At 57.8% G+C, this 10335-nt stretch overlaps 1 protein-coding gene across 2 annotated transcripts; it reads left to right on the forward strand.

The window, feature by feature from the left end:
* Positions 1 to 161: 161 nt before the first annotated feature.
* On the forward strand, positions 162 to 8968 carry LOC130160519 (tumor necrosis factor receptor superfamily member 10A-like). 2 transcript variants are annotated; one of them, XM_056363090.1, is made up of 10 exons: positions 162 to 566; positions 4351 to 4498; positions 4782 to 4910; positions 5381 to 5495; positions 5581 to 5672; positions 5786 to 5863; positions 6012 to 6052; positions 6522 to 6662; positions 7107 to 7188; positions 7334 to 8968. In XM_056363090.1, exons 1-10 carry the CDS (start codon positions 177 to 179, stop codon positions 7612 to 7614), a joined length of 1497 nt encoding a protein of 498 aa, XP_056219065.1. In that variant the 5' UTR covers positions 162 to 176; the 3' UTR covers positions 7615 to 8968. The 2 variants fall into 2 exon arrangements, with proteins under 2 accessions (XP_056219065.1, XP_056219066.1); XM_056363091.1 differs by having other exon boundaries at positions 4354 to 4498.
* Positions 8969 to 10335: the final 1367 nt, after the last annotated feature.

Genomic DNA, 10335 nt, shown 5'->3' on the forward strand with positions numbered 1-10335 from the left:
ACCCATTTGGGCATGGGAAAAGTAAAAAAAAAAAGAAAGAAAAAAAAAAAAAAGAAAGGAAAGGAACAGAAGATGCGCTAAAAAATAAAAGTGCTGTGAAAGGTGATGGCATCTTCCCCGGCAAAGCAGGCTGTGACCAACCCCACGCTGAACCCTTCAGGTGTGGTTTCTGGGTGATGGCAGGAGCACGAGGAGGTGTGGCAGAGAAGTGCCCTGAGCCAGGCCAGCCCTCCTCGCCCTCCTCCTCCTCCTCCTCTTCCTCCTCCGCCCCTGCCGGCTGCATTACGAGCGCCCGCGCCTCCCGCTGCGCACATTGTCCAATTCACCGCGCCCGGAGCGGCTCGTCCCACCGTGGCAAAGCGGTGCCCGAGCCTGTAGCCAGCCGTGCCCGGTGCCGCGGTCACCCCCGAGCCGTGCCCGGTGCCGTGCCCGGTGCCGCGCTCCGCTCCCCGCCGCTCAAGATGCGCTGGGCGCTGGACCCCGCGGCCCGACAGCTCTGCCTCCCGCTGCTGCTGCTGCTGCTGGCCACGGTGCGTGGGGTCGCGGCCCGATCGTGGAGAGCCCAGGTGAGTGCCGGGGGGTGGGAGGGGGGCCGGGGACCCCCGGCGGCGCTGCCCCGTGCTGCCGCGGCATGCCCGGGCTTGCGCGCCGTCCAGGGGCACGGTGCGCCGGGCTGGGGAAGGGTCCTGCAGGTGTGTGTGGGGGGTAAGGTGGGGAGGGGGCAGCCAGGGTGTTTGGGGGCTGGCCTGGGCTGGGGGTGCGGGTTCAGCCAAGGGAGGGGGGCTGTGTGAATGGGGAGTGCCCCTGGGTGTAGGGAGCAGGGGGCTGGAGGCGCACGGGGGGGAGAGCAGGGGACTGGGGGGGCGTCCCCTTTACCAGGGGTTATAGGGGACGGGTTGGGGGTAGGGCCTTCTATGGGTTAGAGGCCATGTGGGGGAAGCTGGGGCTATAGTGGGACTCACCTGCTCCAGGGGCCATGGGGGGAGCAGGGATTATGGGGGGCTCACCTGACCTGGAGGCTATGGGGAGAGCAGGGGCTATGGGGGCTTACCTGGTGCAGGAGAGGGGGGGGGGGCGCTGAGGTTATAGGGTGCCTCACAATGCACAGGGGCTATAGGGAGAGCTGAGGCTATAGGGGGGGCTCACCTGGGCAGGTTTGCAGGGCATGGGGAGGGGGGGGGGCGTCTGTGGGGCTGCGGCTTTGGGGCAGGTTGGAAGCAGCAGCGTGGAGGTGGACGGGAAGGGTGATCTCAGCCTGCCTGGGTGTGGGGCAGCGGGTAAGGCCCTGTGGCTGTGAGAGCCGTGGGGCTCAGAGGTGACGTGGGGCTCAGTGGGGCTCAGAGGTGACGTGGGGCTGGGGGATCCCCCTGTGGCACTGCCTGTGCTGGAGGGGATTCCCGCTCCCTTCACTTCCAAGCCTGGTTTGCCGTTCGGTGCCAGGATCTTGTGGCTACGCCATGTGCGGGATGTTTGAAAGCATCAGGGTCGGATGCGGGCAGCTCTGGGCTGCCTGGTGCAGGAATGCTGCCTTTCCAGCTTGCCCAAATGATGTTCAAACCCTTAGCGCCACTGGCTTTTAGGACAAAAAATTCCACCTATGCGTATCATATTTCCCCGTGGATTGGGTGTTGGTATATTCTTGGAAATACCTAAAGTTTCGCCTGAAGTCAGGAGGATCCTGCCCTGAGTTTTATCCCAGGGCTGGCCTGTAATCCCTCCGCTGCTGCCGAGCGGGAGTCCAGCGGAGCGGCAGCCCCGGAACACGTGGGTGCTGTACCCGCGTTGGAATTACTCTTGCTGAAATCAGCACTGCCCCTAACAGGTTTTAAAAGAGAGTCAGCTTCTCGTCCAGCTATTGTTTAGCAGAGTTTATTTAGAGTTGCCTGATAAACTCAAGCCTTACTAAACCCATCACCTAAGGGCACACTCTTAAGAGCCTCTGTCTTTTATTTTTTCCCCCCTCTTTTTAATAAAATAAAAGGGGAGGGGGAGCTGATCAGGGCTGGTGGTGCCCCACGTGATAATCATACGATATTGTGGCTGCGGTTCCTTCCTCTGCTCACCAATGCCTGTTGCATCATGCCTGGACCTGGGCCATAGGCTTCCAAGGAGGAATGCTGCTGAATCTCCGTGTTTGCGGGAGCTCAGGTTCTGTGTGTGGGAAGCTGGGGTGGAAAAAACCCCTGTGTTTGTCAGACCTGTGCCCTCGGAGCGGAGGCATGTCAGGTGTCTGCCCGGAATCTCTTTTTATCCCTGGTCCTTCAGCGCTGTTGGCTGAGGGTGTCTCTTGCTGCAATCGAGGGCTGCGTATTAGTGCTGCGTAGGTGTCCACTGATGGTCAGGGGCTCAGCGAGGGGTCTGTCCTCTGCCGTAGGGTCCAACTGCTTCCTCGGGGTTGCTTCAGGAGCAAAACAAATGGGGGATGGAAGAAGGGAAAGTTCGAAGCCTGATGCTTCCCAGAGCTTTTTCTCCAGACCCGATCATCCAGAAGGAAGAGGCGTTTAGCTGATGAGAGTATTGGGGATTCCTCTGCCTGGTAATTCCTCTGCCTTGAGGCAATGTTGCTTTCTTGGGATGTTTACTGTGGGTGAAAACTACTCTTGAATACCGTCGCCCACAGCTCCCAGCCTGGTTTCTCCCTGTGTTTTGCAAGACTGATAGGTTAGTCAGGGATGGCAGCCCTCGCCTGCCGAGGGCTCTGTGGTGGGCTGATAGACTTGAACTGCTCTTGCTGTGGAAGGTGGTGTGGGCTGTTAACCTCATCACGCACTTGTGCAAGCTCTGCTGAGTCACCCTTTCATGAAAAGCAATGAAATCCTGCACCTAAGGCGCCTTTGCAGACAGCAGGTAACACTGTGGTGTTGCTGTAATCACCTTTCACAGCCTGGTAGGCTTTGAATGGTGAAGAAAGACTTTTTTTTTTCCCTGCATGGGGACAAGTGAGGCAGTGGGACACGTTGCCCAAGTCTCAGTCCCTGAAGACATTCAAGACCAGAGTGGGTAAAGCCCTGAGAGCTACTTGTGGCTGGGAGGTAAAAGAAAGACTTCTAAGCTGGATAGAAAAGTACTTTACGAACTTGGAAACCCTCCCGGCTGGAGAAAGCAGCAGCGGGAGATGCGGAGCCAGAAGCCGTTGGAGGGATGTGGGTTTGATCCCCGGCGCTGGCCCCGTTCCCGGGCTGGCTGGGGCTCGGGGGTCTGCGCCGTGGCTGTGGTGGGGATTGCTCTCGCTGTGGCCTGGCCCATCTCAGCCGTGTTGTTTGTGGGTTTGCGTCACCCTCTGCAGCCCCATGACCATCGGACCTGCCGCGGCCAATTCCGGCGCTCACACCCTTCCTTGTACAAGTGTGGGAAGTGTCTGGGAAGAGGGGGGGCATCGGTGCTGTAGATGACCAGGCTGGCCCAGGACATCTCTGGTCTCTATTGTTTCAGCCTTTCAAGGCAGGTTCTGACTCACAGGAGAAATATTTGCCTTAAGGGGCAGGTTTTGTGCTCGGAAAGTGCCTCTGCCAGACTCGCTGCCTTGCAGCATGCAGCATGGCCGGGCATTGTCGCTCCCGACAGCCCAGAGTAGAGGGGCAGAGGCTGGATGTACGGGAAGGTTTATATCCATGGAGCAAGCTGTGCCCTGTGCTGGTTGATAGGCCAAGGGCGTTGTCCCCTCTGGGGATACTGGGGTACCCAAAAGCCCCCAAAACACTGATGGGGCAAGTGGCCATTACTGTCAAGTGTGGCCCCCCTGCAGCTGGAGTGACTCAGTCGGTACAGAAATTGCTGAGCCAGCACAAAGTGTGCAGGAGCTGGCAAACGGCAGTTGGCTTCCTGATCCGCAGCAAGATAACCAGGATAATGCAGAAGCGCCGGAGGCTGTGCTGTCCCCTGGGAGCCCGGAGCAGCTCAGATGTTGCTTGTGGGCGCAGGAGCCATATACCAAAGGGGCTGGTTTCCTCCCCACAAATGCCCTCCCTGTTCCTCTTTCCTACCCTTCCATTTTCTTCGGAGCTGTTGGTTCACGTGCTCGGAAACTGGGGAAGGAAAGGGGTCCTGATGTTATCCTAACGAAGCATTAGCGAACCTTTGCCTTGCTGGTAACCTGGCACAGGGAAATCCCTCTGCAAACCTCCTCCTTATGCTTTGCCAAGGAAATAACCACCTTGGTACGAGGGAAGTGCCCCTCACCTGCGTTCAGGGGAGGTTTGGCTGTTGGGTCCAGTGACTCCAGGTTGTCCCAGAGCTCCTCTCCTGCTTCGCCTGAGTGCACTGGGCAGAGCAGCTCTTGCCTTTCTCTTTCTCCCCTTTCCTCATGGACTTGGGGTGGTTTTTAACACAAGGGTTTCTGTATTTTTTCAGCAGGGGGCTGCTTTGGGACCTGCTGCAGCAGCACTGGATAAAAGGGAGACGTTTGAACCCTTGGACCCAAGCAGGGGAGGGGGAGAGTTTTACCAAGTCCAGGACAGCGATCTCTATTTTAAGCACTATTGTAGGAAGTGCCCCGCAGGTAAGATGGTCTTCAACATCGATCACACCAGCCTCGCCGTGTTTCTGCCTGCAAAGCTGGCATGTCCTTGCTCCTTGCGAGGAGGCAGCAGGTGCTCCAGCTTTCCCCTGCCCCACTGTTGTGAGATCTAAGGACTCCTTATGGGAATATTTTCCTTTTGTTTGTTCCTAATTTGCCTCTTAACTTCAGTGGCAGTGGAATCAACTCCCTCCCTGCAAAGACATCTCCGTCCCGTGCTGTATTTTCACAGATACGCCCTTTCTTTCTCCATCCTTTCTTGCAGGCACCTACGTTGCACAGCACTGTAAAGAGCAAAATGGCTCCAGCAAGTGTTTGCCGTGTAAGGAAGGGGAATACACCGAATACCCAAACGACTTTCTCAGTTGCCTTGGCTGCCAGAGGTGCAGGGAAGGTATGAGCTGCTCTGCAAGAGGGTGATGCTGGCTGACAGCACAGGCTGGGTTCAGCTGACCAGAGACCTCTCTGCTTAAGAGCACGGTCACCTGCAGCGTCCCCAAAGAACAGCTCAGGCTGTGGGGAGCAGGCTGGGTCTGGAATTGGTGTAGCAGCTTGTGCCAGACCCACGTCTCTGTTCAATGCAGCATCCCTTTCGCAAAGCTCGGACACGAGGCCTCCAGCAAGGACCAGGAGGACTGGGCTCACGGCAGCGTTGCAGGCTGCTGGTGGAGCTTTGATGCGAGCATTGCTTTTCTCTTGGGTACGGTGAGGTGTGGGGCAGAAAGGGTAAGGCTGAAACTCAACAGCAGAGAGTGACATGGCTCGCGGGTCAGCTCAGGTCGTTAGCGGCGTTAACGAAGGGAGCGGGCGGAGGAGCATGGTGCGGAGGGGTTGGGGTGGAGCTGTTTCTCCTCTCGCCCGCAGATCAGGTGGAGCTGAGTCCCTGCCACGCAGTCAGGAACACGCAGTGCGCCTGCAAGAGCGGCACCTTCTGCTCCCCGTTCCAACCCTGTGAGCTGTGCCAGAAGTGCCGGTCCCGGTGAGCTGGGTGACATGGTGGGTGCTGCTGCGATCCGTGCGGGGAGCCACAGCAGCTGAGCCTGCCTTGTCTCCCCCTTTCCCAGGTGTCCCAAGGACGAAGTGGAGCAGGCTCCCTGCACACCGCACAGTGACCGCCAGTGCGGTCCTCCCACCGACACCTTGTCCAGCTCCTCTGGTAAGTGGGGGCCTGCTGGAGGAGGAGAGATGGGCTGAGGGGTGGAGGCTGTGAGCTGCTGCTGAGGACACCAGGAGCAGCTCCCCCCACATGCCCTGTTTTATCCGCTTCAGTCAACTTGATCGTGATATTCGTGGTGATAACTGTGGTCACGCTGGTCCTCTGTATGTGCTGCTGCTGCTGTCCCCAAGGTGAGCACTGGGGGCGAGGGACCCCTGGGGCGCTCGCCTTGGCTGGGGGCTCTGTGCCCTGGCTGGGGGCTCTGGGTGGGTGTGGGCTGGGTAGGAGGAGGGACCTGCCTAGGGAAAGAGGGATCACAGCACTGTTTGCATCTTCCAGGGCACGGGAGACAGCTGAGCAGGAAGTCCTGCAACATAGTGGTGAGTTGCTGGGATGGGGGGGGGGGGGGGGGGGGGCAGCCCCATTTGTGGGGCTGGGGGGAGATCCCCCATGCTCTCTGCTCCCCACTTTGCCTGCAGCTCCTAGGAAGGCTGGAGGAGCAGGGAGATGAGTCTCATCCCTGGAGGGACGTGGTAGAGCTGGGCCAAGCAGAGGAGGGTCTCTGGTAGTGCCCTGCTGTACGTGGGGTGCTTGCAGCCTCCTCTGCAGTGCTGTTAACCCTTCCCTGGCAGAGGTGCTGGCACCTCCAGGGTCCCCAGTGGGGACCCCGGGCTAAAGGGAGGCCTTTGCTGTACCGAGCCCCCTTCAAGCTCAACACGAGCAAGCGAGCTGTGCCCTTGAAACCATGGCAGGGTGGATGCCGCTGCCATAGATGGCATCCCTGCAGTGTGAGCTCTGCCCTCCCAGGACCACCCAACCCAGCTGGTTTGTGCTTCTCTCCTGCCGCAGGATTACCTGATGCGACAGCTAACAAGTTACCGGCGCAGGGGCCCAGGGACACACGACAACCACCACAACGAACAGGTCTTCCAGGATCAGCTGCTCTCCACGGTGTCGGTTTCGGCAGCTCCCAGTGCTGTGAGGCCAGAGGTACATGAGTGTGCCCCTCTGCTCCCTCATGCTCGGCCGAGGTCTGATGCTTTCCTCTGCCTTCACTGAGCTGATCGGCTCGGGGAGCTTCTAAGGCTGGGCCACGTTTCTGCACGGAGACAGCGAGGGGTCTTTTGTCCTTGTTCTGGGTACAGGACTGCAAAATCTGCTCGCAGTCGGCTGCCAGAGTCCTCTGCAGATTTAATGCTGAGCAGACACCCAGCTCTCCTCTCCCTGGCTGGGACTTATGAGGCAGCTCTCCCCTGCTCGTGGCCTGCCGTCACCCCGAAGCTAGGAAATGATGGGTGTCCCGGGCGGGTGTGGTGGTCTCTTGCCCCAACAGCTCCTGGCGAGAGGGAGGTCTCCAGCCCCCTCCATTAAAGGTGCTTGGGGGTAGCGTTTGTGCCAAGGCTTGGTGGGTGCTATAGGACATTGTCCTTCCAGGTGATGGTGCCGAGGACCTCATGTCCCATTGTGAAATCCAGGAGAAATCTGGTTCCAGTGCAAGGAGAAGACCCTGTTAATCGTAAGTGTTGGGGCCCAAGGGACGTCTTGGGGGGGCAGAGAGGCAGCCTGTGGGATGAGCTTTCTGGGCAAACCCCTTTCTGTCTCGGCTATTCGTGCTCTACCCTGTTCTCTGAGCTTTGCTCTTACCCTCGCCCCACCTCTAGTTTTGCAAGGCGCTCTTGAAGTCTTTGCCGAAGACGTGCCCCCCAAACAGTGGAAGAAATTTTGCCGAGCCCTTGATCTGCCAGAGAACACCATTACCCTCATGGAGATGAACAAGGAGGAGTTCTTCCAGATGCTCAGAACCTGGCAGAACAGACAAGGGGTGAACGCCTCCGTGAACACGCTGCTGGAGGCCCTGCACAGGATCAGTCTCGGAGGGGTTGCAGAGGACATCTCTTCCAAGCTGGTCCAGCAGGGATCTTACCAATATGAAGTGAGCTGAGGAGCAGGGCAGGCCCTGCATTTCCCTACTTCAAACTGAGTCCATGCATACCTCTAAAAACACTTGAGTTTTATCTTTTTATAGCTCTCCTGTGCCTTTTCTCCTTTTGAAGCCATTGTACAGTTCAGCTGAGCCCAGAGGAGCTGATCCTCTTGTGAAGTACAAACCTCACGGTCCTCTCTGCTGAAGCTACAGACTTGTTGGTGCTTCCTTCTGAAATCCAAGCTGGTGCCTTGATTTCACTGGGTCAATTGCAAGCTGCCTCTGGGATCGTCTCACTTGGAAGGCTGGTACTATACAGACATCTTCAGGATCTGTGCAGAGAAGGGTGTCTGTAGGTTTTCAAGTGGTTGTAGGCATCCCTGTGTTTTTTAACTGGATCATCCCTTTCTTTGAGGGAGGGGGGGGCTCCTGGCATGCAATGGCTTCTACTTGTAAAACATCTCTAAGCTGGCCAGCAAGCTTAATGCTGTACGCTTGGTGGGCAAGTATCAACTGGATTCTTAGGTTAGTTTCTCAAAGCTGCCCACTGACTTGCATTTTAGCTAATAGTGGTTCTGCTTGTTGTTAGGAGCCAGTTTGAAACTGGACTTTGAGGGGAGGGTGGGAATGATTTACCTGCTCCGTGATCGCTGAGATTGCCTAAGAAAATAGTCAGCGCAGGGAGCAAGCGAGCTCCTCCTCAGAGCCGGATGGGGAACGTGGGCAGCAAACTATGAGTGTGCCAGAAACTTCCTTCTCCGTGTGACCCTGCACAAGCTGGCTAGCTCACGTTCCCTCGGCCGTGGGGTGGCTTTGCTGTCCCTGTCTGTCTCCAGCCAGCATGGAAAGGCGAACGCATTGAGGTCCGTGTGTGACTGTCGGTACTCACCATCCGTCCTCCAGCTGGATGCGTTGCTCCTCAAACACTTTGCGCCTTGCTCTGGCTCTCACACAGCTCAGGGACAACTTGGCTGGCAGAACTGCGTTACTTGAACTAGCTCCATGTGCCGCAACCCCAGTACAGCCCAGCACACCAGGACCTTCCCCACCATGGTGGGAGAGCGCGAGGGGCATCACCAGCCCCTCTCTGCAGCCAGGGCTGCAGCACCCATCCTCCTACTGCTTCTCCCATGCTCCTCACCAACACTTAAAAAGAAAAATCCTCTCTACAAAACACAAGCAGAACATTTGTATTTATATATTTATTTAGTAATTGGAAACGTACATGTATTAACTTAAAAGCTAGTATAAAAATAGTAGTTTTTTACTATGCATGATTGTGTGTTTTTATACAGAGCTCTGGCCCAGCCAGTTTACTATTTCCAGTTTTTACATGTCTCTGTATGAAGGAAGAATAAACTTTAAAAAAATCCTCCTGATTTCTCATCTTTTGGTTTTTCCGTGCCCCCCCCCCCCCCCCTTGCTCTGCCGTAACGCTGGCGGTGGGCTGTTCTAGGTTTCAGTGGGCACCAAAAGAGCTGGACCAGATGCTCAGCAGCTGCCTCGCATGGCACTGAGGACCCAGCCCGTGGCATCAGCGCTCTGCCACTCCGGCATCCTGCTGGGAACGGTCCCCACCAGCGATGCTTCTGCCAGGGAAAGTCCCCAGCAGCAAACCTGGGCTCTGCCTTTGCTCCTGCGCCATGAGTCCCGTGCTCTTCAGTTGCCTGCAAAAGTCGGAGGCTGAAATCTCAGTTTCTCGAGCGTGCAGGGGCTGGAACCCTGGGGCCAAATGATGCCGCTGGACCCCCCCCTGTGACGGAGCTGTCGCTGCCGGGGGGCTGCGGTGCTCCCTGCTCCGGCTACACCCAGCCAGGGCTCTGTGTGTTGCAATAGCTGTGTTGCAAATCCATGCAGTGCTTAGTGAGCAAAAGGGCTCTGCTCGCCCCAGAAATCCCCCCTGAGCTGCCCGCCAGCCTTCGCACTGCAGTTGGGTTTTATCGATAATGCAGGTCTGGCGCAAGTGCTAAAAGCAGGAGCTCTCGGTGACCTGCCAGGAGGCTTTGTGCCGAGCTCCCGTCCCGGGCAGGCTCAGCGTGCCTCCCAAGCATGCAAACCTGGGCAGGGAGCTCCTGCAGAGCCAGGCACATGCAGGATTTAGTGCCGGGACACAGGGGCTCGGGTCCTGGCCTGGGAAAGGCAAACAGGACTCAGAAGCAACGGCGAGCGCCCGGATTTGAAAGAGAAAGAAACTTGTCGTCCTACCTGCTCGCTGGTGCTGCAAAGTGTGAAAACACCGAGTGTAAGCTCGCTGGAGCTGCAACCTCGCTCCTGCATCTGTGGCTGAGGATGAGCATGCGAGAGGAGTGACTCCAAGGTGCTGTACTGAGGCCAGCCGGGAAGAGGAGCAATGCGGAGCGGGAGGGGATGCCAGCGGGAGCATCCCTGCTGGGAGCACCTCTGCGTGCTCGCTCCAGCGGCAGCCTCTGCCAGGGGTGGGCTCAAAGGAGCGTCCCCCTTCCCGGCTGGGGAGGGTGAGCAGAGGTTTGGGTCCCTCCTGCTCTCCTGCCCTGCCTGGCAGTCCTGCAAAGCCCTGGGGCCATGCTGCCTCCTCCTGCTGGGACCCGCTGGGTTTGTGCACCTACAAGGACACAGGTGGGACATGCAAAGTTAGTCTGACGGTAAAGCCACCCCGCCTCGTACAAGGTGTTTTGATGGCTGGATCCTGCAACGCTTCACTGTCCCTGTACGCCCCAGGAGCGCTGGAGGCGGGGGGGGTGCTGGCGTCACCCCAAGCAG

This window comes from Falco biarmicus, chromosome 18 (genome assembly GCF_023638135.1).
Source record: "Falco biarmicus isolate bFalBia1 chromosome 18, bFalBia1.pri, whole genome shotgun sequence".
Classification (NCBI taxonomy): Eukaryota; Metazoa; Chordata; class Aves; order Falconiformes; family Falconidae; genus Falco; species Falco biarmicus.